The sequence below is a fragment of the Taudactylus pleione genome, unplaced genomic scaffold (assembly GCF_031769625.1).
Source record: "Taudactylus pleione unplaced genomic scaffold, aTauple2 ptg000041l, whole genome shotgun sequence".
Classification (NCBI taxonomy): Eukaryota; Metazoa; Chordata; class Amphibia; order Anura; family Myobatrachidae; genus Taudactylus; species Taudactylus pleione.
The window spans coordinates 1,086,244-1,111,584 of NW_028284443.1; the positions used below are offsets into that span (position 1 = coordinate 1,086,244).

General features: G+C 44.1%; 1 protein-coding gene across 1 annotated transcript in view; it reads left to right on the forward strand.

Moving 5' to 3' along the window:
* The window catches only part of TBC1D22A (TBC1 domain family member 22A), a 731,641-nt gene that overhangs the window by 52,229 nt on the left and 654,071 nt on the right, over positions 1-25,341 (forward strand). The window contains exon 3 of the mRNA XM_088455938.1: positions 12,154-12,494. Coding sequence (XP_088312064.1) covers positions 12,154-12,494 — 341 coding nt within the window. The remainder of the gene's footprint in view (positions 1-12,153; positions 12,495-25,341) is intronic.

Consider the following 25,341-nt stretch of genomic DNA (forward strand, 5'->3'; position numbering starts at 1 on the left):
CACTTTCCTAAGCCATCGAACACATCTCTGGTAGAACTAAACTAATTAGGAAGCAGCCAGAGAGATCCGACAGATAACACAGAGACATCTGGGGAGCTGAGCTTTCCTTCATCAGTTGCGAGTGGACTAAATCTCTCAGAATGCCTAGCCACCAGCTGGGAGTTGTAGTGTAGCAGCATATAATGATTTATGTCTTTATAAACTACAGTAATGTAACAACACATCTAACCTACAAGCAGGGACTATATCACCCTGAATATCTGGCACTGCTGTTACATGTAACAGGAAAAAAGTAAAAAATAAAATTATATATATATATATATATATATATATATATATCCCACTATGCAGTCAGCATCTGTACATGTCCTGCATAATGGGGGTAGATAATAAATCCCATGCTGGGAGTGTGGTGAGAGAGGGTTCTACCTTACAATGTGAGGAGTGGTTGGAGGTTCAGGACAGTAGTTGCTGGGAGGGCAGAGCTGCTGGCTGTGAGCAGGCTGCCTCACTTTCACTCATATATATAATTTATTATATATACAGTATATATATTGTCACATGCATTAACTGCACTCTTAACGGGCACTCACTAACAGCCATCCATGCTTAAATGGATGGCTGTCAGTGAGTGCCCTTTTGGAGTGCAGTTAATGCCTGTGACACTCAGCACCACTAGCCACTATTCACTTCCCTTTAATAATACTTCTACTTACATTGAGCAAGGCCACCGTGGGAGAAGAAAAGGCCACCGCTGCTGCTGAACTGTGTACACGTGACATGCGCCTCTGATCAGAGCTCCGCAGCACCGCTGGCCACTGCTACCTACAACCCCGCGGTGGCCGGTCATGAGGTCCTGTGCAGGGCCCGCCACTGGCATTCCAGGACACGCACATGCGCGGTCCGAAGTTTAAAAAAATTATGAAATCCGAGAGTTGATGTATACTTTGCAGGGGAGCGGGAGGCTTAATTTAAAAATTGTGAGCCTCCCGTGAGAATCGGAAGGGTAGGCAAGTATTGTACTTGCCTGTGCTTTCGGCATTTATGTCTATCATGTTAAACACCTCAGGGTTTTCCGTGGCTACCACTTCTAGGAGTATTACAGCTATACCTCTTTCAGTGTGTTTCACCGTAGAAGCAACACCCTGCATTTTCTTAATGAAAATGAATGTATTAAAGATGAATGTAATGTTTTATATAACATCTGAACATGTTGAAACAATCCTACTGTTAGAGCCCACCACTCCCTATACTGCCATTGTTTGTTTCTCTTAATGCATCACAATGCTGTCCTGTAAATGTTATTTATTTGTGATAACCCCAGAAGTACCTAATAGAATTTGCAGCATGGTATGTTATCCTTGGTGGACTGCTAACAGGTCTTGACTTTGTATAAAGTCTATAGTGTTCTGAAGTGTTATTGCTTAATAGAATACAGTGAGGCTGATTCAGCGTTGGTGCAAAGCAAAAAAGGAAAAATTTTGCACTTGGACAAAACACGTTACAGTGGAAGAGGTGCACTTTATTTTGCATGCAAGGTAAATACTAGCTGCTTTTGCATATAGGGCCTGATTCAGAGTTGTACGCCATTTGCATCGCTGCTGCAGCCCATTTTAAGGGATCTATTTACTAAGCCGTGGATGGAGATAAAATGGACGGAGGTAAAGTACCAGCCAACCAGCTCCTGTCATTTTTCAAACACAGCCTGTGACATGGCAGTTAGGAGCTGATTGGTTGGTACGTTAGCTCCTTTCACTTTATCTTCATCCAAGGCTTAGTAAATCTTTACCACCTGTAGTGCGACATGGTTTTGCCAAGGTGTAAATTTATGCCTTTTATTTATTTTTTGCTTTGCTCCCAAATTCTTCCTCATTGTATTCTGTAAAGCAATAAACCTGTGGCAACACTCATTAATACCCCTTTCAGATGTACAACCCGGGAAATTTCCTGCTCAGACTCGGGAATTTCTCCTGTGCAAACTCCCGGATATTTGGTCAAGACCCCCCTTTCACACTACAGTGTCTACCTGGGAAATTCACAGGTAGACCCCTTTCAGACAAGAGCAGGGTTTTTCTGCTTGCCTGCTTCTTCTCTGCCGTCTGCTCCTCCTAGCCTATCCCCTCTCTGGCTAATGATGATGATGATGATGTCATCATTCAGCTGCTGGAAGCTGGCCAATCATAATGCAGATTTATTCTCTCTTTTTTTTTTTTTTTTTATTATTATAATTAAAAAAAAAATGTCTTTAATTCCCTCGTGGTACAATGGGAGTGCGGGTGTCCCTCTATGGCTGGGACCAGTCGGCGGTCTCCAGGGCGGGTGTCCCCGGCGTCCGGCTGGGGTCCTGTGTCACTGACACAGCGACCCCATGTGGCAGGCGGCCCACTGTGGCAGAGACCCGCCGGCGGGTGTCCCCACCGTCCAGCTAGGGTTCTCTGTACAGAGCTGGCCGGCGCTGGGGGTGGTGAGCAGCAGCGCTGACCGTCCTATAGGACGCTCTGCACTGCCAACTCAAAGCAGCAGGCTCTGCGCTGTCAACTACATGTAAAAGCTGCTTGGTGCTGCCTGGGAGTAGTAAATTCCCGGGTAGCACCATTCAGACAGAAGCAGGGTAATTTCCCGGGACATAAGTCCCGGGAAAAACCCTGGTCGATTGAAGGTGCGGCTACCCGGGAACTTGGCTGAGGCAGGCCAAATTCCCGGGAATCTTGAGATGTCTGAAAGGGGTATAAGTAAACCTTTCACTATGCTTCAGGAAAGCGTTGATGCACATAAATCCTTTACTTTTTAGCAATGAAACTTTTTTTTAGATGCTATTATTGCGTAAATAAGATTTCCTGAAAAGTGTTAAATGCTTTTTAAAAACATATTTTCATTATTTATGGATGGAGTAAATGAAATAAAGCATGTGTCTAGTAGTTGTTAGCATCATTACCCAAAGAGTTAATTAATGCACATCAAATTCTCTCTAATAATGCATACACACGGTCAGATTTTTCTTCAGATCTGAACGATAACGATTTTAAAAATAGTTCATATCTGAAAGAAATATCTGACATGTGGGCAACAATGAACGATGCGCCTTCCCGTTTGATATCTGACATCTGATGTGTTTGCAGTCAGTTTTGGACGATTTCCATTAATTTTAATACAGTCAAATCGTTCAATCATTTGCAAATCGTTCATCTGATATATCTGACCGTGTGTATGCACCTTTAGGGGTAACTTTACTAAGATTCGAGTTTGATCGAGATTGCAATTTCGGGTGAGTTTAGGCATTTTTTTTCAACTCGCAAATTTACTAAAGATCAACTTTTCAAACTCGGGGGAGATTTCCAACCCGAATAAACTCACCATCGGCCAAACTCTGAAGTTCTTTTCATGAAAAAGATACAGATACATAAGAAACAAGATGACAATCTTGGATGTAATTGTAGGAAACTTGCAGCTAAATAGAAGTTTTAAATAGACCACCTCCTGAGCTGCGAGTTTGCCAGTAACATAAAAAGATCAGTGAGATTTGTGTGTGTTTCTGCATGGAAACCTTCTGTAAAGGGGTAATTTAAAGAAAAATTATGTAGGGCCCCCCCCCCCCAAAAAAAAAGCATAACCAGCCCGGGCGCCTTAGTCAGTCCTGGTTCCAAATACGGGGGAAAAAAGGGTTACTCTGTATTTTAGTAACCAAAGCCCTGAGTTACAATCTGTTTAGAAATTTTTTACACTACTATTACTTCCGTACCCACTGCTCCAGCGATGCGGGGAAGAGCCCCGGGCTTCAGACTAAGCCTGGGGTGCTCGGAAGAGTGGGGACCCCTCTTTTGGTGGGGTCCCAACCTTCCCTGGAAACCCCCGGCTTGGGGTGTTACTGCTTTGGCCAGGGAGACCCGGTGATAGGGTCCCCTGGCTGTGGCATTACACCCCGGTCGGATTTGAGTCTGGTGCTGGTTTGAAAAATAGGTGGATCCCTACGCAATTTACCCCCCCTATTTTTAAAACCGGCCCAGCAGCCTAGTGCTAGTTCCTAAAATACGAGGGAACCCTACATGTTTTTTACCCCATATCTTTAGGAACCAGGATTGGCTGAGCAGTCCGGGGTTGGTTATGCTTTTTGGGACCCTACATTGTCATTTTTTATTTTTTTTATTTTAATATTAACCTTTTTGTTTTTTACAGGTAAAACACACAAGCAGCCTTCACATATCTCACTGATATGTGCAGGCTGCTTGTTCGGGAGAGTTTGGCAGAGAGAAAACACTGCAATCTCGGGTGAGTAATCTCTATCTAAACTTGCTACTCGGGGGAGATATCCCGATCTGCTTCACCATCTGCCAACTCGGTCACAGCTAAATTCACTTCAACAATGAAAATCAAGTAGAAAAAAAACTCTGACTCGATTCTTAGTAAATTTACCCCTAAAAGTGAGGATAGGTTGTGTCTACATTTTTAGCCAGCATTGTTTTTCAAACACCTCAGTTACAAGCTTTTTAAATAGAGGCTATAACCAGAAAATATCTAGGTCTTGTCTGTGAACAAAAGTGTCGGACTAGCAATTACCAATAACTCTAAATAAAGCCACAGTCTCGTCAAGCTTCACTCCATCTTCTCATCTAATGAAAGCATAAGCAAGCAAATCCAAATCCATCAGTGACCATCATATGCTCACAACAGTAGATGGTTTCTCCTAACTTTCTTCAACACGCTGTAAACAGCAATTGACAAACCATTGTGCAAGGGAGCCTCCCTGCTGAGTTAGCATTGTGGTTTACAGCGGTAGAAATATTTGGAAATTTACGTTTGCTTTGAGTAAAATTTCTCATGCTGTTTTCAAAATGCTTTTAACTTGAAGCCTTTTTATCAATATTGCAGATATCTGAGATTTATTGACACTGTTGTAATTTAATATTGATAACTTGGTATGCAAAACCTAGTCCTCAATTAACACTTTAGCTAAACAGTAGATGTAAAGTACATTAATAGAATTGCAGTTTTTTTTTTAAGAATTCAATAGTCAACTATTATAGTGGATACATCAGTTGGTCTAAAAAATTTGCAAATATAAAATCAATACTTTAACATCAATGTATTCTAAAGCCACTGTATGGAAAATAAGTCAGCCAGTACAATTTGCAAAGAAGAAAATGTCTAAATGGAGAATGTATTTATTTTAGAACAGAAATTAAAATAGTGTAATAAATAAAGAAAATCTGGAAATTCTTGAACGAAAATGTAATAACTAATTCTGTTTATCTTATTGATTTAACTATTCACAATGACCATTTACCCAGAACTACAAATCGTTTTCTGCTGTGAAGGATTTGTTTGAACATACACCAACATAACATTAAAACCACCTGCCTAATATTGTGCAGGTCCCTCTTGTGTCACCAAAACAGCTCTAACCTATCGAGGCATGGACTCAACAAAACTTCTGAAGGTGTCCTGTGTTATCTGGCACCAAGCCATTAGCAACAGATCCTTTTAAGTCCTGTAAGATGAGGTGGGACCTCCATGACTTGGACCTCATTTTTCTAGCATATCCCACAGATGCTCGATCAAATTGAGATCTGGGGAATTTGGATAACAAGTCGACACCTTTTACTCTGTCAAGTTCCTCAAACCATTCCTAAACAATTTTTCGCATTGTGGCAGTGCTCATTATCCTGCTGAAAGGCCACTGTCATCAATGTTTAGGTAGGTGGTATGTGTCAAAGTAACATCCACATTTAGATCATATCAATAGGGCATATAACCCAACATGTACATGTCATTTATTCACATTTGTTTTGGTTTCATGTGCGATTTTTTTTCTTCTCTTGATTATATATAATTTTCCAAATTGAAAGTTAAGTTTAACATCTCAATAGATACTTTAATTTGGTGGATTACTGCCCCAAACAGGAGAGTACTACTTCTCTTTATCTACTTTCTGTATACTCCAATTTACTCTCATGGGAGCACCTGCGTGTATTACTCATGATATCTACAAACATGAATTTTCTATCACTGAGTCAACCCACCATTACCATCCTATTTGATTTCAGTGGAGTTTGTGTACCAGTGCTCAGGTCTTTTCCTCCTTTCCCTTCCCTTTTATATCCGGATATTCACACCAGCTAGGGACTGCACAGGCTGCAGAATATTCCATACCCTGCTGAGGCTACCACTTTTATCCCCTAAATGAACTTCGTGGCACCGGTAACTATATGTGCACACTCTGTTTATACTAAGTGACATTTTTCCAGCGACGGAGCTGAATACAGCAATCCTCCTGCTGGATTGTTTTATTCCACATACAAGTGGTTCTCTTACCTTTGAATTCATATACATAATACTATATGCAGTGTATTATTATGCATTTTTGTTTTTAATGTGTATCTTGAATGTGCATTATTCAATTTTTATCTAAAATTCACACGTTTCCTTAGCGGTATACATGCTAGATTTTTAAGGTTTCTGCGCCGATATTCCTCTTTTTACATATTAATCCATATGCAGCCACAATATTTTCTGTCCACATTATTTAGCTTCTTATACTTAATTTGCCTTCCTTCTACCCCACCATTTTATGACCATGTTAAGTTATATCCATAATGTGAACGTGTGTTTTAATGACGTCATCTTGACACGCTGTATTTCAATACTTATATTGGCAAAGATTGCATGCGGATGTATAGCGGGATGGAGAGGAGCACTGAAGAGATTGTGGGGAGAGGACCGGACGAGCACTAGTCAGAGCTGAGGCAGGGTGGAGACACTGGTTACCTGGCATATGTGGTGTCCCTTTTTCTAATCTTCACTAAAATATTATATTTAATTAAAAATAAGTTTTTTAGTTTTTTTTTAATCTGTTTTAATTGTGTTTATGTACCCAGTTTCTGTATATTGTATATCATATTGTTTTCATGTACACCACATTGCAGCCATATTAACCCATATACAGCCACATTGTCTGCTGCCTCCATTGTTTAATGATTTTCAGAGTTTGTTGAAGATAAAATCCTGGAGTTATTATATAAACCCTTATCTGAACTGACAGAACTACCTGGAGTCCCACTATCCCAGCTCTCAACTAACTTTGCCTTCTTATTGTATAATTGACAGTTTTAAACTAGAGATGTCTCCAATGTTTTGTTTTTGGCAAAATACCCTGTATTAGGTTTGGTTTTGGATTTCTTTAAGAAATTGATAAAATACAGCTAAAATCATGTAACTTGGACTTGTGTTTGTTCTTATAGTATTAACATCAACAGCATTAATTTCCAGTCATTTATGATCAATTTTGTAACCTGAAATCTCGAGGGAGGGACTTGAATGTAATCAAAAACACACACAGGTTTTTAGATTTGAGATCCAACTTGTGGAATGACCGGAGCCGGGACTCTGCGCCTGTTTAAGACCTGCTCGTGAGCGCTCGCAAGCGGGTCGATGTTGGCCCAGTGCGCATGCGCATGACGGAGCCGGCTCCGTCGTGCGCATGCGCGAGACCCGGATAGCGACGGGCAAGCCGTCGCTCCGAGTCTCGTACCAAAGGGGGCGTGCTGTCGATGTTGAGTGACAGCACGCCCCCTTTGGTGGGCGTGCCAGGGACGTGGCTGCCCAGATGGAGGCGTTCCCAAGTGATGTCAGTGGGAGTGCTTTGGGCTCTGATAGAGCTGAAAGCACTCCAGGGCTTGCGGCAACGAGACCCTACCACAAGGGTCTCATCGCAAGCCCGATGGTCGCGATGGTCTTGACCATCGCGAACATCTTCCTGGCCGTTCGCTATAGCTGTGGGTGGTCACCCACAGCTATACGAGCGGCCAGGAGGCCGCTCTAAAAATTAAGAAGGACGGCCCTGATTCAGAGCGAGCGCTCTGTCAGAGCCTGATTCAGAGCCGCTCGTAAGCGGCCGCTCGTTCGCGCCGAGCGATGTTCGCACATCTGCGCATGCGTATGGGTCATAATGCGCATGCGCCAACCAGTCATTGCGGTCGAAAATCGAGCGCTCACAAAATGCGAGTGCCTGCTAATTTGAGTGACAGGATGAGGCGTTTGTGGGTGGTCACAGGGGAAGGTGCTTGAAAACGGGGAGTGGTGATCCGAACGCAGGCGTGCCAAACGGTCAAAACGGGCGTTTTAAGGGTGTGCATAATTAACAAAGCAGCGTCATTGACCACGTCACTTGGTTGTTTCTTAGCCTGAACTGTTCGCATGATTGCGGTAGGATAAACCTACCACAATCACTGCGAGCAGTTCAGATGCCTTTCGATGTACTCGATTAATCAAATAAATAGCGGAGATGACCTAGGATGCCAGCGGCCAGGGGGCGTCTTTACAAAATAGCGAGCGCATGTTTTGTTCGCTCGCTCAGACATAGAGGCGTCAACAGACCGCAAAGAGCGAGCTCTCAATTTAAATAGCCGGCCCCTTTTTCTGAACGAGCGAGCGCAAATAGCGTCCGGCTCTGAATCAGGCCCTCTGTTCTAATCTGAGCCCAAAAAATTGATGCGAGTCGGGACTCAAAGTTTGGGTGTGTTCAGTTTTCAGCAAAACCAAACTGCTCTTCTCTGCTGTAAATGTGTAGGATTAGGATTATAGTGGGGTAGTGGAGGGTCCCTGTAGAAAAATTCTCCTGGGTTGATATCGCCTTTAATTTCCAGCTGTATCCAAGGTTTGAGAATTCTTTGCAAATGTGGTATGCAGACTGGAAATAAAATCTATTTATGTAATTACAATGTTTGTTCTCACACGATCTGTTTTCTGTACACTTTACTTAAACCATTTTTCTAAAATACCATTGATCCAGGCAATTCTCCATACATACATTTCTGCACAATTAACAGATCACCACTATTCATTGCGATGTATCCTGCAGAGCAATAAGTGCTTTCGGTATCAACGTGTGTGTACAAACCTCTTGAAGTTCAATTAACTTTAAAATTCTCTCCATGTTATTGATCAGAGGCCTGAAAAATGTAACTTTCATGAAAACTTGAATTTATAACCAGTTTTAAACATAAGTAACAATAAATGTTATTGACTAACAAAATGTTAAGCCGTGGTATGGATTCTTTGAAACGCCAAGAAATGTTGGCTAATGTGACTGAATTGGTTAAGTCTCCAGACCTTCCTTACAAAGTTGTCCAGCTAAGTGACTTATTTTTATGGTATTGATTGTTCGGTAGATTATGCAGACATGTGTGCGTCAATTTAAATGTGTTTTTCTTTCTGTTTAAAACAGTTTTTTTTTTTTCCCCTTTTTGAACTTCATTTACAAAAAAATACGACCTGACAAATTACTTTCTCTTTTTTCGTTTGTGTTATTGCTAATGATTTTCCTCTAGCCACAGTTGTTTTCATGGATTGTCAGCTTTTAGATACATATTCATGTTATTTTCTTCTCTCAAAGAGCCGTTACCATGTTTTTTTTCTAGTCACGGATGAATACATTTTAATTTTCTCATCTTTGAAAAGTGATAGCAGTTAAAAACAGCCAATCTCTCTCTATCTTTAATACCTGGCAAGTTTTGGTTCCCTGTCACCAAGACTTCTTCACTCCAGATGTCTGTGTAATGAATTTGTCCTAACTTGCAAGGGCTGGGCTTGGAGAGTTTGAGTTTTAGCTGAGGTTAATGGATTACTCCACTTAAAAATTATTTACAGTCACCACCTCCAACTAGTAGCACCATAGGGGGGATACATGTGGTTGATCAGTTCTGTGATACTCACATTAGTTATTTGAACTTCAAATCCTTTGGATTGTCAACTCAAATAAATTATTACAATGCTAACAGTTATGTACTCTGCATAACTGTGGGATCCATCCCTGGTCTGAAACCAGTGCAATTGTTGCAGATGGAACATGTTACAGTACAGATTTGTCCTCCTACACCAGTGTTGGCTAACCTTGACACTCCAGCTGTTATGGAACTACATAACCCAGCATGCACTGCTACAGTTTTGCTATTAGGGCATGCTAAAACTGGCAGGGCATGCTGGGATATATAGTTCCACAACAGCTGGAGTGTCAAGGTTAGCCAACACTGTCCTACACCTAGCTGCAATACTGCATGATGCCTGGCATGAGTGAGCCGCCAGATCCTTTGCGACTCTGCTTGTACCAGGCGTATTTTTTTTGTCCGAAAATACATCTTAGTCACATTGCGATGCAACTAAGACGCACCAGGAGACTGCACTGATCAATTTCATATGCAACACTTGTATATCTTTGTGCCATTGAGACTGTAAATGAAGCACAATAAAACTCGGCATGGAAAAAAGCCACAGGCATTGAATCGTAGCACTTCGAATACAGATTCCGAGACTCAGTAGCAAACACAGTTATAAAAGTGTTGCATATCAGATTAATCAGTGCAGTCACCGCATCTTAATCGCATCACATTGCGACTAAGAAGCATTTTTGGGCAAACAGATGCAAAGAAGATGCTTGGTGCAAGTAGATTCGCGCAGGACCTGGGGAACACGAATAGGATTATTATAAACATATGTAGTTAAGATTGGCATTGACTGGTAAGGATTTTTTATTACACAATGATTGTATTCATTTTAATTAGGCAATCCAAAATATGATTATCTTATGATTTCTGCACACACTGAATGATAAGAGGTATGGTATCTGCAGTCTAGAATTCTAAAGATTATTGGCCTTATTTCTGTTATGCATTGCTAGAATCGCATAATAACTTATGTGCGCTTTATCTTAGAAAATATTTAATGGGCATCCATTGAAAATACAAATTTCACTATTTTGTGTGGATTTGTACTTCTCTCCCATTCACCTATATCCTGTAGCATCTTAACTTTGCTACAGAGAGCCTGCCATGTCGGATAAATGTCTTGGTTCAGAAAACACATTAAAGTATATATAAACATGCATTCCTTCAGTTCAGTCTCTTATCATCAATGTGGGCATGAGACTTGATGACTGAGGAAAAAAACATTACCAACGTGCCTCCTAGAATGCATTATGCGAGCTGGCTTTTACTGCTTGCCTTGCCTCCTGTGGCCTGCCATTATATGGGAGAAAAGAGTTTATTACCTATTGGTATCTCTTAGGCCTGGGCACTACTCCATGTGCTGTTTATTGTCCTAATAATGTGGTTGATGGGAGCAGCATATGCATGAAACATGCGTCCTCATTCTGTGAGTTTGTTAGCATTTCTTTGTTTTGTTTTTTATAAATGTAAAAAAAGGCTGCTCAGCTTATATGTTAAGTTTGAACATCATGAGCCAATTTATGATCATGTTGATTTTCTAAAATAAGGCAATATTCCTTTTTTTACTACATACATATACCATTGTACTGTGGCAGATGGGATTGTTGTAAGTACATATATGCACTAATTGGTAAAATGTGAATTTTGGTTATTGATATCCTTTTACATTTTGGACCTGAAGTCTGTATTAATGACAGAATAGGTAGGTCATGCTTTTGGACCAAAACTTTGCCAACAATAGGCAATTTTATTTAGTAATCCTAACATAAGAGTTTCCTTTAATATACTTTTTTTAAATGGAAAGCTATTACAAGACAGAAATTGTATAATTTTTAAGATACATTTAGGGCTCAATACAATTAACCGTAAGGGGGCGAGTTGCCATTGCAACGGCATAGAAACTCAGCCAATGGCACTGCAATTTGCCCCCTCGCTTCCCGATCTTGCCCTGGATCGCACATTTTTGTACGCAGCCCTATGAGGCTGCGAACAACAATCTGCGAGTCCGGCGGTACAGCCACACTCACTCACATTGTGAAGGGTTTCTAATTGGGTTGAGCCATTACAGTTTAAGGCATTATCATATTTATTTTACCAAAAACTTTTATTTTTATTTGACTTAAAGTTAATATCTGCGGAATGTGTGTTTTTTTATAGTATGTTCCATAACCACTATTTACCTATATTTTAATATAATTTTTCTGATATATATGTGCATTTGTCAACTTAAATGCCCAATTCTATATCTCTAGTTATAAGACTTCTACAAGTGTTTTACCTCAACCAAATCTGAATTAACACTGTTTTTCCAGATTACAAGCAGCTTTGTTGAATTCCTTGTAATATAACCTAGTTGTGTCATGTTAAATCATTTAGTTGCAGTACGATTGCTTGTTGTACAATTTTATTTAGTATTGTTTTGTATTTCTTTTGATAGCTTAACTAAAACTGTTCAGAAGGCACCAACGACGCCTGTAAAGTTGAAAAAAGTCACTACTTTCCAAGAGTTTGAAAGCAACACAAGCGATGCCTGGGATGCTGGAGAAGATGATGATGAACTGCTGGCAATGGCAGCAGAAAACTTAAATACCAAAGTGGTGATGGAAACCGCAAACAAAGTCATTCAAAACCACACAAAGTTACAAGAACAGAACAAATTTCAAGAGACCCATCAAATGGAAGATGAAATTGTGGAGCTTGAAGAGCTGCCCTCCTATACTAACAGTGACAGCACAATTGTAAAGTCAGCCAGTGAAAGCCAGATTCCCAAGTCATACGGTACATAATTTCTTTTTATTTCCTTTTTCAGTAGTTATAATTATCATATAGCAGGAAGCAAATCTCTGGAATACCGCACAAAGATGAATTACGCATGACCAGAATATGTGATGTTTAAACATACAATTTGTAAACCAGTCTTAATGGGGTTTTTCCCACCCAGTTATGGAGTGCATACACATGAGTAAGAGCTAATCAGTGGTTTTCTCTGATGAAGACCGATCTGTTAATTCAATGATACGCAACAGTTACTGAGAGGGAGAGAAAAAGTATAAACTAGTCATCAGGGGTGTTTCTAGAGAGGAGGGGGCCCGTGTGCAGTCTCCGACAAGGGCCCCCTCCTCTCCTTCCGGTGGCCGGCAGCGCACTGAACTGTGCGCGGCCAGCGCCGGAGCTATAGACTATAGTGTATGCACAGGTCACTGGGAAATTGACCGCGGCGGCCATTTTCCCTTTACTGCGCATGCACAAACAACAGGAAAATGGCCGCTGCGGCCATTTTCCACTCGTTTTACAGTGCCGAACCCCCGCGCCAATGTGGGACTCTGGAGAGGTAAATAATATTATGGGTGCAGGGTGTGCGGTGCGGGTCCCCCCTGGTCCCAGGGGCCCGTGTTCCCCGCACACCCTGCACCCATTATAGATATGCCCCTGCTAAACATAAAACACATAGAAGCTTGCCAGACTAACCATACTAAAAGAAATTCTCTACAAGTAAAATCATTGTCTAATTAAACCTACAATAAATGTACGAAAAACATGCACAACTTCTTACTTTTTATGCAGGAACTTAAATCCTTTAATATGTTGTCTATTTGAGAAAAATCTAACTTTCTCAAATAAAAGTTTGTGAGGTATACTAAGGTGTATAAAGCTTGTGGAGGAGTACATGCACCTGAACATAATGTGGGAGGACATTTATGTATTTGGAAGAGCTTCTCTGTAATGTTTCCTTATTGATGTTATTAATAAATAGGTGAACTGATTATCTAGTAGTGTTGTCCAGTTATGAAGCTCTCTTTATTAGAACTGTTGCACATTGTTTTTCTGTATTTATTGAGTTGGCATCGGAGCTGGGTTAATATATGTCCAATACAGTATAAAACAATCAATTTCTTTTTGTACCATATTAAAACGGTGCAGCAGTGTTTGGTAAAAGTGCATTAGTGTGTTAAAACAGGCATAGAACAGTGTTCTGGCTCTATTGAGATTGCAGACCCGCTGCACCAGTAGGCATTCCCAGCCAGATTCAGAGGATACAAGGAGCCATCTTGGTTCTTGACACTTCTACAACAGTACATAGCATTAAAAGTAAACCATATGTGCTTCCTATTTATTTAAACATAAAATCTTTGGTGTTACTACTATTACTGACATCACAAGGAGTAGAGCACAGTCACAGGTATTACTAAATCCGTGCAAACTGAATCTAATTGAAAAGCCATTAGAAAAGCCTTGCTCTCCTCAAGTTAAAGAAAGAAAAAGGAAATTATTATTATTATTATTATTATTATTATTATTACTACCAGTTATTTATATAGTGCACACATATTCCGCAGCGCTTTACAGAGAATATTTGGCCACTCACATCAGTCCCTGTCCCAGTGGAGCTTACAATCTATATTCCCTATCACATGTGCACACACACACATACACACTAGGGTTAATTTTTGTTGGGAACCAATTAACCTACCAATATACTTTTGGAGTGTGGGAGGAAACCCACACAAGCACAGGGAGAATATACAAACTCCTCACAGGTAGAGCCATGGTGGGAATCGAACCCATGACCTCAGTGCTGTGAGGCAGTAATGCTAACCATTACACTGTCTATATATTTTTTTTAATTAACTGCTTGCATTTACACTCTCACATGCTAGTATTATATTTGGCGTTGCTATACTGGAGAGAGCTAGGTGATTACATTTTTAGGTAAATGAAAGTGCTTGCTCTGTGTAAAAATTTAAAAAAGAAAACAGAATCTTGAAAAAAAAACTTTTTTACAGCATTAAGTTGCTATGGCAATTTTTAGGTACTTGGAAAGCCATAATAGAAACAGCCTACATGTAGACATAACACAGTTGGGGAAATAGAAGAAAGAGTGTCTGGCCTTAAAATCCTTAAAAGTAGTTTTGTATCTTTTGAGAACACGTTAAAATTATATATCTTTGTGCTACAAGATGTACATAAAAGGAACCTCCAAATTCATCACTCTTAAGTACCAGTTTACAAGTCGGTACCTTTGCTGCAGTAGGCCACAGGGGGGGAAATCCTAGCTCATTTCCAAAGTTTGACCCATATGTACTTGTCATGCCAAGTAGTGAACAATACGTTTCAGATCTCTCCCCATATGTGTTGCCTTGTGTTACTCAGTGTCTTTCTTCCATGCTTTCTTGGATGTTCTCTCGAAACCTAAAATTGAGTTTTAAAAAGCCTGAGCTATTTCCGTTGACATCACAAATCATTCCCCTAAAGTTCTCGCCGTCTAGGTGTCATCTTTGCTTTAGAACTATCCTTTGTTACCATACAACCGTTTGTATCCAAATCTAGTTATATATGCATAACTCACAACATTTGGGAGTATAGTTTACAAATCCAAACACTTCAGATGATGGACCAAACCAGAGCTGTTTTCCACATCTGCGAAAAGGAATGATAAAGGTCTGATTCTGTTTTGAGATGGAAGTTTAACTGTTCTTTAAAAAAAACCTCCCATTTCTATAACGTTATTAAGCCAGGTTGTATTTTTTTATTCTCTTTTTGGTTATTCACTCTATGAAATAAGGAGCATTAGTAACACAAAAGCATTTTCGAATACATTTCTATTAATGGCACAACAAAAAGTGTATTTGTGGCTGGAGGCCCTGCCCTCGTGGCAAAGATTGCTGATGCTGTACTTAGCCACTGTGGGTTAGCCATTGTGTTGCGGCAATATTTTCAAATTAACTAACGACTCTAGGCTCCCAATTTCAAACAACCTACCAGTGCTAGGACCATTGTATATAGAAACAAGAAATGTAATAAACCGCCCTGTGCCTCAGTTTTAAAATGCATAAATATATCACATGTTTAAAAGTGCTTATGTTTAGCTGGTCTTAGCGGTATATGGGCAGGATTAAACCTGCTGGGTTGTGCCCTTTTACTCTAATTAGAGGTCCTGTGGGCTGTGTGTGTGTATTCTCTGAACATCATAAAATATTGTACTTCAGTGACATCTGTATGCTATGGTTGTCCCAAACACCTTAAGCAAGGGACTTGTCTTTTTAAAGTAATTGAGTAATAATCATCTTGCCTTAAGACACCTACATCTGCTTGTATGTTGTGACTACTAGAGTAGCACCAAACGGTGCTCTGTTCTCCGGCTGTTCTGGATTAAGCCCAGTGTCTCCAAGCAGAAAACATATGCTAGCTAACCAGTGCAGACTGTTCCATAGGGGCCTATTCATCATCACTTAATTTCTACAAAAGCAGGTGAAAATAAACATTTTCACCTGCAATTGTAGAAATTAAGTGTCGGCCTATTCATCAAGAAGGTAAAGCAGGAGATATCACAGATATCTCCTGCTTACCTTCCTCTTGCAGAATGGCCCGCTGTCCCCATACACTACTATGGGGGCAAAATTCTTCAAGAAATATTGTATTTTCGGAGCTGGAGTTCGGGAGCATTCGCCATCTTTAGACAGCTGATTTTTGGATAAGCTGTCTCCTTGCCGAGGCAATGATGAATTGCTGTGGCATCCGGCGAGTTACAATCTTAATTATAGGGGGTCTGTTCGGAGCCCGATAATTAACATCATGAATAGACCCCATAGTGTGAGACCAGTGGGAAGTAGCAGGCACTACCCTGGAGGTGTTGCAGCAACATGTCCACACATACCCAGAAGTAGGTGGTTACAGGTGCCGGTGGTAGGGGCCTAGTGGTGGTAGCGAGTTACCTGCCCACTACGCAGTGGGAGTAGTCAGTAACAGGCAGTTACAAACTCTGAGAGGATATGCCTAGCTGTGGTGGAGTAAGCTTACTTTGGATACCCAGGGATGAGTAACCACACACTATTCTATCAGTGTCAAAAATCAGTGATTGCCTGGTGGAGTGAGGTCATCTGGTCACCGTATTGGAAAGTTCTTCAATATAGCGTGGAGATACTTTTTAATTACATCTTGGAATTTTAATATTATCATCTGTTAGCTAAAGGGTCTATTTAGAAAATCCTGGGAAAAGTCACATCTACTTTTCTGATTGCAAAGGTGTTTTATAGGTGATAGTGCTACGCTATGAAGTTTTATTTACTTTTATTTTAACATGTATTTGATCTCTATGGAAATTTGTCTAAAATCCATAAATAATTTGCAACTCATCTTTTGGAATTGATTCCTTTTTCTACTTCAGGGTCCATAGGGTATCCACAGGATACCTTGGGGTTTACCTTGGGGTATAGGTGTGACGTCAGTCGCAGGGCACCAAAGAGTTAAGCTTTCAGCCTCCCAGGATGCACTAGGTCCCCCTCCTATACCCCGCCCCCGGGCCAAGGCACCTCAGTTTAGTTTGGTGCCCGGCCGGAGTCGGGTGCACCTGTTGGAGTGGGGGCTAGAAGAGCCCCTGAAGCTTATTCTTCATGCAGCTGTGGCTGCACAACTGGATGAACAGCATGGACAGTCAGTTCCCTACACCCCGCCGGTACCAGAACGCCGGTACTGATCCGGGGATGCTGGTGGGCGTCTGGGGTCACAGCTAGCGGTGACCCCAGATGCTTCGGACCATGGCCGGATTCAAGGGGGACAGAGGTAAGCAGCGGGGTCCCGCGGTGGGTCCCCGCTGATCACATGGTCCTAAGTCCCCAGGCAGGGGGCTCCCTGGGGACTGGCTGCAGCGTGGAGCGAGGCGACCAACCTGCGCTTCCACTACCCCCTGGGACAGCGGACCGCAGCAGAGCGGTAGCGCTGCGGCGTCCCAGGGGTTAAATGCATGCCAGGGGAGCGCGCCTTCCCTGTCTCACAGCCGGCGCCTCCCCCACTGCACACAGCCCTCTCTGTATGCTGCCGACTGGTCCTGTGGCAGCGCTCCTCCCCCAGGCCAGCCTCCTCTCTGCTCCTCGGCGGCCATCTTCTCCAGAACGCATGGTGAACGCTGCTGGAAGCGCTGGACGGAAGCATCGTGGTCTGGGTCCCCCCGCATACCTCTCCTCCGCTGTGGTCAGGTCTGTGTATGCAGCGCTGTGTCCTACCAGGCCCTGTGTCTGTGTAGTTGAGTGATCAGCGCTGTTAGTGCAGGAATTGTTATTTTTCTGCATTGTATGTGACTGTGCTAGCGCTGCTGCCTGTAATCTTTTCTTCTCTAAACTGTCAGCTTTATTACTGTCCCTGTTCTTTCTGCTAAAGCCCTTGCGGTGCGGTGCTGCAGGGTGGTCTCTCGCCTATTTAATACTTAATTGGTGAGAGAGGTCACATACGTGGTGCCATCATGTCTGAAAGTGATTTTCCCCTCCGGCTACAGTGTACCACGTGCAAAGTACCGTTAGCGGAGGGGGAGGGTAGCGCGGAGGGCCTTTGCCGGCAGTGTTTGTCCATGGCGCGGCCTATTACGGTTACAGCACCGGTACAGGAGCCGCCCTGGGCTTGTTTCGCTCAGGCGTTAACAGCTTTAGTGGGCCAGTTAGCTCCGCAGCCCGCGTTTACTCCGATGGGTTTGTCCCAGCAGTCTGTGGTGTCGTCACCCATGCAGGGGTTCCCACGACAATTGGTGGTACCCCACAGTCTCCCTATTTCCCCGCTCCCGGGTTCTCAGGAGCCAGCGTGGGTTAACTCCCTGACGAGTTCTGTACAGCACTTGTCGGATGTGTTGCAAGGGGAGTCTGTGATGCGGTCTCATAAAAGGCCGGTGGCGTCTCTGTCCGCTCCTTATGAGGATGACGAAGGGACGTCTGATGATGGGGAGATTCTAGATCCTTACGATCAGGAACCTCTCCATACTAAGGACGCTGATGCTAAGTCCAAAGTATATATTCCTGGACTTATTCGGGCGGTCCGCACAGCCTTGGTGATTGAGGACGAAGTTCCCCCAGCGGCTAAATCTAAGTATGCCTTTTTCAAAGATGTGAAGGGCGATGCCACAGTCTTTCCTCTTTCGGGTCAGTTGGTGGACCATTTAGAGGAGGCGTGGAAACAACCTGGCAAAAGATACCAGCCGCAGAGACGCCTGGCGGTGGCTTATCCGTTCGCGGATAATTATTTTGCGAAGTGGGAATCCCCTCCACAGGTGGATTCTCACGTGACCCGTCTTGTCCGTAGTGCCACATTGCCGATGCCATCCATGTCCTCCCTTAAGGATGCTACGGACCGCAAGGTAGAAATCTGCCTGAAGTCCGCTTATTCCCTTGCAGGGGGGGCAGCACGGCCGGCTATGGCCATTTGCTGGGTTGCCAGAGCGATGGAGCGCTGGGCGGATTCATTAGAGGCTTCTTTTGAATCCGACTGTCCGGCCGATCAGGCGGAGTTGATTGGCAATCTCCGTGATTCGGCCACCTACATCAACGAGGCGGCTCTAGACATTAGTACTCTGGTGTCTAGAATTTCTTCAGCAGCGGTAGCTGCTCGTCGCACCTTGTGGCTGCGATCCTGGAAGGCGGACGCAGATTCCAAGAAAGGTCTGGAAGCGTTGCCGTTTACCGGAGAAGTTCTCTTCGGTCCGGATCTGGATAAGATTGTGGCCACGCTGGCGGCAGCCAAATCTGCCTGTCTCCCGTCGGCCGCTGCTCCTTCTGGTTCGGGACCATTGTCCTTTCGGTCATCTAGGGCCCAGGGCAGGCCCAAACCACAGTCGTTTCCTCGACAGGCTGGCCCTAAGAAATCGGTCAAGCCCCGGAAGCAGGCATGGAGTACCAGACGTCCGGCCCCCAAGCCAGATGACAAGCCTGCGGCCTGACGGTCCGGGCCTCCCTTTGGGGGATCCCAGGGTGGGAGGCCGCCTGCTACAGTTCGCCCAGTGTTGGTCGACCACTACGACAGACACTTGGGTTCTGGAGGTGGTTTCCCACGGATACGCCCTCTCCTTCCGGCACAGACCCCCGGCTCGCTTCTTCACCACGGGTCTCCCATCAGACCGGAACAAGGCTACGGAGCTGCGGAAGGTATTGCACACTATGCTCCAGGCTGGAGTTATAGTGGCGGTTCCATTCTCCCAGAGGGGCCAGGGTTTCTATTCAAATCTATTTTTGGTACAGAAACCCAATGGGTCATATCGTCCGATTCTCAACCTCAAAGCACTCAACAAGTCTTTGCGGGTCCCGAAGTTTCGGATGGAGACCCTACGGTCCATCATTCTGGCGCTGGAACCTGGGGACTACTTGGTGTCATTGGACATACAGGACGCTTACCTGCATGTCCCTATTCTTTGGCGCCATCAACAGTTCCTCAGGTTTGCAATCAGCAGCGACCACTTCCAGTTTCGGGTGTTACCTTTTGGCCTGGCAACAGCACCACGTGTTTTCACCAAGGTGATGGCGGTCATGGCGGCTTCTCTGCGGCTGCAGGGAGTCCGCATGTTGCCGTATTTGGACGACCTGTTATTGGTGGCAGGATCTCCAGAGCTCCTGTTACGCCACTTGGACCTGACCATTGCACTGCTGCAACGGCACGGCTGGCTAATCAACTGGCAGAAGTCCACTCTAATCCCGTCTCGGAGGATTCTGCATCTTGGAGCCTTATTGGACTCGGGACAGCAAAGGATCTTCGTGACGGAGGACAAGATCTCTGCTTTACAGTCAAGGGTGCGCAGTTGTCTGCACAGCCGCCGGGTGTCCTTACACTCGGCGATGAGGTTACTGGGCTCCATGGTGTTGGTGTTCGACATGGTGGAATACGCCCAGTTTCACTCCAGACCTCTGCAGCACCTGATCCTGTCCAAGTGGAACGGGCTGACTCAGTCTCTGAAGTCCCAGACGATTGTGCTCACCCAGGAGGTTCGCCTGTCCCTTACGTGGTGGTTACAGACGACCCACCTCAACAAGGGACGTCCGTTCTGGGTTCCAAATTGGGTCCTGTTGACAACGGACGCCAGTCTTCGGGGCTGGGGAGCAGTTTCGGGTCCACACTTGTTCCAGGGCAGGTGGACGCCGACAGAAGCGGAGCTTCCAATAAATATCTTGGAACTCCGTGCGGTCTTCAATGCTCTCCAGCAGGCACAGCGGTTTCTCCAGGGTCGCCCGGTGCAGGTCCAGTCGGACAATGCTACCACCGTGGCCTACATAAACAGGCAAGGAGGAACTCGCAGTCGGGCGGCTCTCGTAGAGGTCTCTCGGATCCTGGTTTGGGCGGAGCGCAATCTTCCGGCCATATCAGCGGTCTTCATCCCGGGAGTGCTCAATTGGGAGGCGGACTTTCTAAGTCGCCAGGACGTTCATCCGGGGGAATGGTCCCTGCACCCGGACGTTTTTCAACTACTGGTGGACAGGTGGGGTCTTCCAGAAATCGACCTCATGGCGTCCCGGCACAACAACAAGTTGCCGGTGTACGGGTCTCGCACAAGAGACGAAGGGGCGTCTCTGGTGGATGCTCTGTCCGTCCGGTGGACGTTCCGGTTCGCATACCTGTTCCCTCCGGTCTCCCTTCTTCCACGGGTAATCCGGAAATTCAAACAGGAAGGAGGGACGCTCCTGTTGATAGCTCCCGCGTGGCCCAGACGGCACTGGTTCTCAGACCTTCAGGGTCTGTCCGTGGACATTCCTCTGCGGTTGCCGCTACGACCGGACCTTCTGTCTCAGGGTCCTTGCCTTCACCCGGACCTGACTCGGCTGTCTTTGACGGCGTGGCTGTTGAGACGGCCATGCTGAGGTCCCGGGGGTTTTCCAGCTCTGTGGTGCGTACCATGTTACGAGCTCGGAAACCGTCTTCCGCGAGGATATACCATCGCGTGTGGCATACGTTCTTCCAGTGGTGTCGACCGAGAGGTTATGCACCGCGGGAGTTTCGTCTGTCTCGGATTCTCGCCTTCCTGCAAGCGGGACTAGATCATGGGCTTCGCCTTGCTTCTTTGAAGGTACAGGTTTCGGCCCTATCTGTCTGGTTTCACCGTAGGATTGCTACAATCCCGGATGTGCGCACCTTTATGCAGGGTGTTCTCCGCATTCAGCCGCCCTTTGTTCCACCTGTGGCGCCTTGGGATTTGGCTGTGGTCCTGAGGGCTCTCCAAGGACCGCCGTTTGAACCACTGGGCTCAGTGGATCTTAAATGGCTAACAGCTAAGACTGTTTTCCTTCTGGCCATTGCTTCGGCCAGACGTGTTTCTGAGTTAGGGGCTCTTTCTTGTAGACCCCCTTTCTTGGTTTTTTATGGGAACAGGGCAGTGCTCCGCACTCGGCCCGAGTTTCTTCCCAAAGTTGTTTCCCAGTTTCATATTAACGAGGAAATAGTTGTTCCGGCCTTTAACTCACCGGGTCTTTCCGTGGGTGAGGCCTCTTTGGATGTTGTGCGGGCCTTAAGGACTTATGTTGACCGCACTTCTTCGTTTAGGAAGTCGGACGCTTTGTTTGTCCTCTTTGGCTTCCGTAAAAAGGGTTGGCCTGCTTCAAAGCAAACTTTGGCAGCCTGGATCCGTATGGCTATTTCTGAAGCTTATCTTCATGAAGGCCTACCGGTCCCTCCTTCTCTGAAGGCTCATTCCACTAGGTCTGTGGGTCCTTCGTGGGCAGCTCGACCTGGTGCCTCGGCAGTTCAGATCTGCAAGGCTGCTACGTGGTCTTCTGTCCATACCTTCGTGAGGTATTACAGGTTTGACACCTTCGCCTCTCAGGATGCTTCCTTCGGGCGGCGGATTCTCCTTTCTGCACAGGAGCGTCCCCACCCTTAAAGGATACTGCTTTGGGACATCCCCAAGGTATCCTGTGGATACCCTATGGACCCTGAAGTAGAAAATATGAGATATGGTAAGAACTTACCCTTGTTATCTCTATTTCTACGAAGTCCATAGGGTTCCACAGGACTCCCGCCCTGTCGCACCTGTGCTGCAGATGGGCTTTGCTCTGGTCACCGGTTTCCGTCTCCCTCTGGTGAGAATGTGATTCTTGTATGTGTTCAGATCTTTGTTCTCTCTCTTCCTTCTCCTCCTCCGGCCTATGGCTTGGTAACTAACTGAGGTGCCTTGGCCCGGGGGCGGGGTATAGGAGGGGGACCTAGTGCATCCTGGGAGGCTGAAAGCTTAACTCTTTGGTGCCCTGCGACTGACGTCACACCTATACCCCAAGGTAAACCCCAAGGTATCCTGTGGAACCCTATGGACTTCGTAGAAATAGAGATAACAAGGGTAAGTTCTTACCATATCTCATATTTTTTTTCTTTATCTTTGAAGTATAGTGGAATTCATTAAAGCTTTATTTTAACGGCACAAACTTGTTATTTTACCTCTCACCTTGTTACCTATTCTTATACTTCTTATTTGCTCCCAGTAGTTTCTGGCTGCGTCCAGTCTGTAATTCCTTCTCTTGTACAACAATATTTTGCCCTAGAGTTCCAACTTTCTTGCACTACCTAAAACTCATCTCTTTAGGCAAGATGATCAAAATCAGTTTCTTAAACTCCTCCTGCTCTTCTATCTGATAACCACTCCTCTACACAGTTCTTTCAAAACATACATTTATCTATACTCCAATAACCTACTGAACCTGCAGAGGTAGAATGGGGACAGGTAAATGGAGCAAGCAAACTCTGGCTCCGTGCAGTAAGAACGTAGACACTCAAATGCGGCCAGATTTACGCATATATGCCGGGCATGCCTCTTGCTGGTGCAAATATACCTGCCAGTATTAATGATTTTAGCATTGGTTGAAAGAAAGAAAACATAATAACTTTGTTTGTCATTGATGCAACCCCCTCCCCACCCAAAAAAAAAAAAAGTAGTACCAGTGCTCATCCGCACACACGCTACAATTATCGGGGCGATCCGCGGATATCGGGCGTATCGCCCCGATAATTGTAGCGTGTATGGCCAGCTTAGCACTGTGAGATAACAAACAAACAAGCACAGTTTATTACAAAGAATATCACCCACACTTACCCTCGTTCATGATGCTATAGTGTCACCAGTCCAGCCTATCACAACCTAGTGCTGATAGCCGTTTAATAGAATATCATCAAGCTGTATGCAATACATATGCATTTCTGCCTTTATGCGGATATGTACATGTCTTAAGATATGAGTGGCTCAACATATGCGCAACAAAACACTGCTTGTGCACACTTATTTTTTTTTGTTGCTTGCATACACTTGGGTGAAAAATCTCTAGCTGCTAACTGTTTTTAGCATAAATTACACCCTACTCTGTATCTGGTCCGTACTGTGAGGCCTGATTGTCACTGTTTTGTAGCCTGTGTTTGCAGTAGATTTAACCAAAAGACTGTTGTGGTTGCCATCTATTTTTTTTATTTTTTTTTTTCAGTTTTACAGCTTTTCTTTCCTGTATTTGTACATACTGAGATTTACCTTGGACAATTTTGCATATTTTTCTTAAGAGATGTCATATGTCTTATAAGGTCTTTGGGGTTTTCACACTCTTTGACTGTGTGATTTATTGTGAATGTGCAGAAATTAGCGGAGGGCAATTCTCACACGTGAATTTTCTCAGGTTGAATCATAAACATTTACAGTATATCTGCAACCTGAAGCTTTTATAGTGTGCCGTTGAAAACGTGTTTTTTCCATTAAACACCAGTTCACTCAAAGATTAACATTTAGTTTGTGGATCTGAATAGAATATTCACTACTCCATTGGAAGAGATGCATTGGTTCATGTTAGTTTCTTAACCTTATTTGAGTACTGAACCAGCTTCTTGCAATGTTTAGTCTTCGTATGTTTTATACCAAAAGTATCGATTTTTTTTTTGGTATTATACAGATGTAAACTTTAATAAACATTCATTATTTTATTTTTTTGATACAAAGGTTTAACAAATGGTGAAATAGACTTTATCCCTTGAGTAGTTTGGTCACATAAAAGTTTAACTAAAATCATTAACCATGAAGTATCGGGGAAATATATCAAATGTTTCACATTGTTCTCCTGCTTTGCTTAAATTATGTGAGTTGCTCACCAGAAGACTGACGTTCCCTGTCCTCAATGGGAACAGCCATTTGTTCAAATATATGAAGCATTTTATGGAGCTTAACGTAATTGGCTAATGCCATCTTCAGATGACGTTAGCAGTCATTTCAGCAGACACTGCACGGAGTTAGACTATGTGACTAGGCCCAACAGTATGGGCACAGCCATCTTGTCTCTGGTCATGTGATCATTCCTGCACCATCCTAGTTCATGCAATTCTCCACATGATCTCTGCACCCTATCCACTCCCATGACAGCCTATTTGAACCCTTCCAGTTCACCAGCACATTGCCAGGTCAACGAGTCATATTCCTGACTCACTGGTTACTGTGATCCTTCTGATTTAATTCCTAGGTGTCAGGTCTGCTGTTACCCTCATCTCTTCAAGATGAAATTATTCCTAGTACGTCTATGTTCCTACTTATATTTCACAGATCTGCACTGCTGTCTGCATTATAGAGTTTCAGTGAGTCTACTAATTGTGCTGTCCCCCTGAGGAGCTAGCTAATCACTCTGCTGCCAGCCTGGTTAATCCTGCTTCTAGCTCTGACCTGCTCTGCAGCACTACTGCTCCCAGCAATGCCAGTCCCAGCCTGGCTACTCCTGCTTTCAGTTCTGATCTGCTCTGCAGTACTACAGATCCCAGCAATACCAGTCCCAGCCTGGTTAAATCCTGCTTTCAGTTCTGTCCTGCTCTGCAGCCACTACTGCTCCCAGCAATAGCAGTCCCCAACCTGGTTTATCCTTTTCCAGTGTTG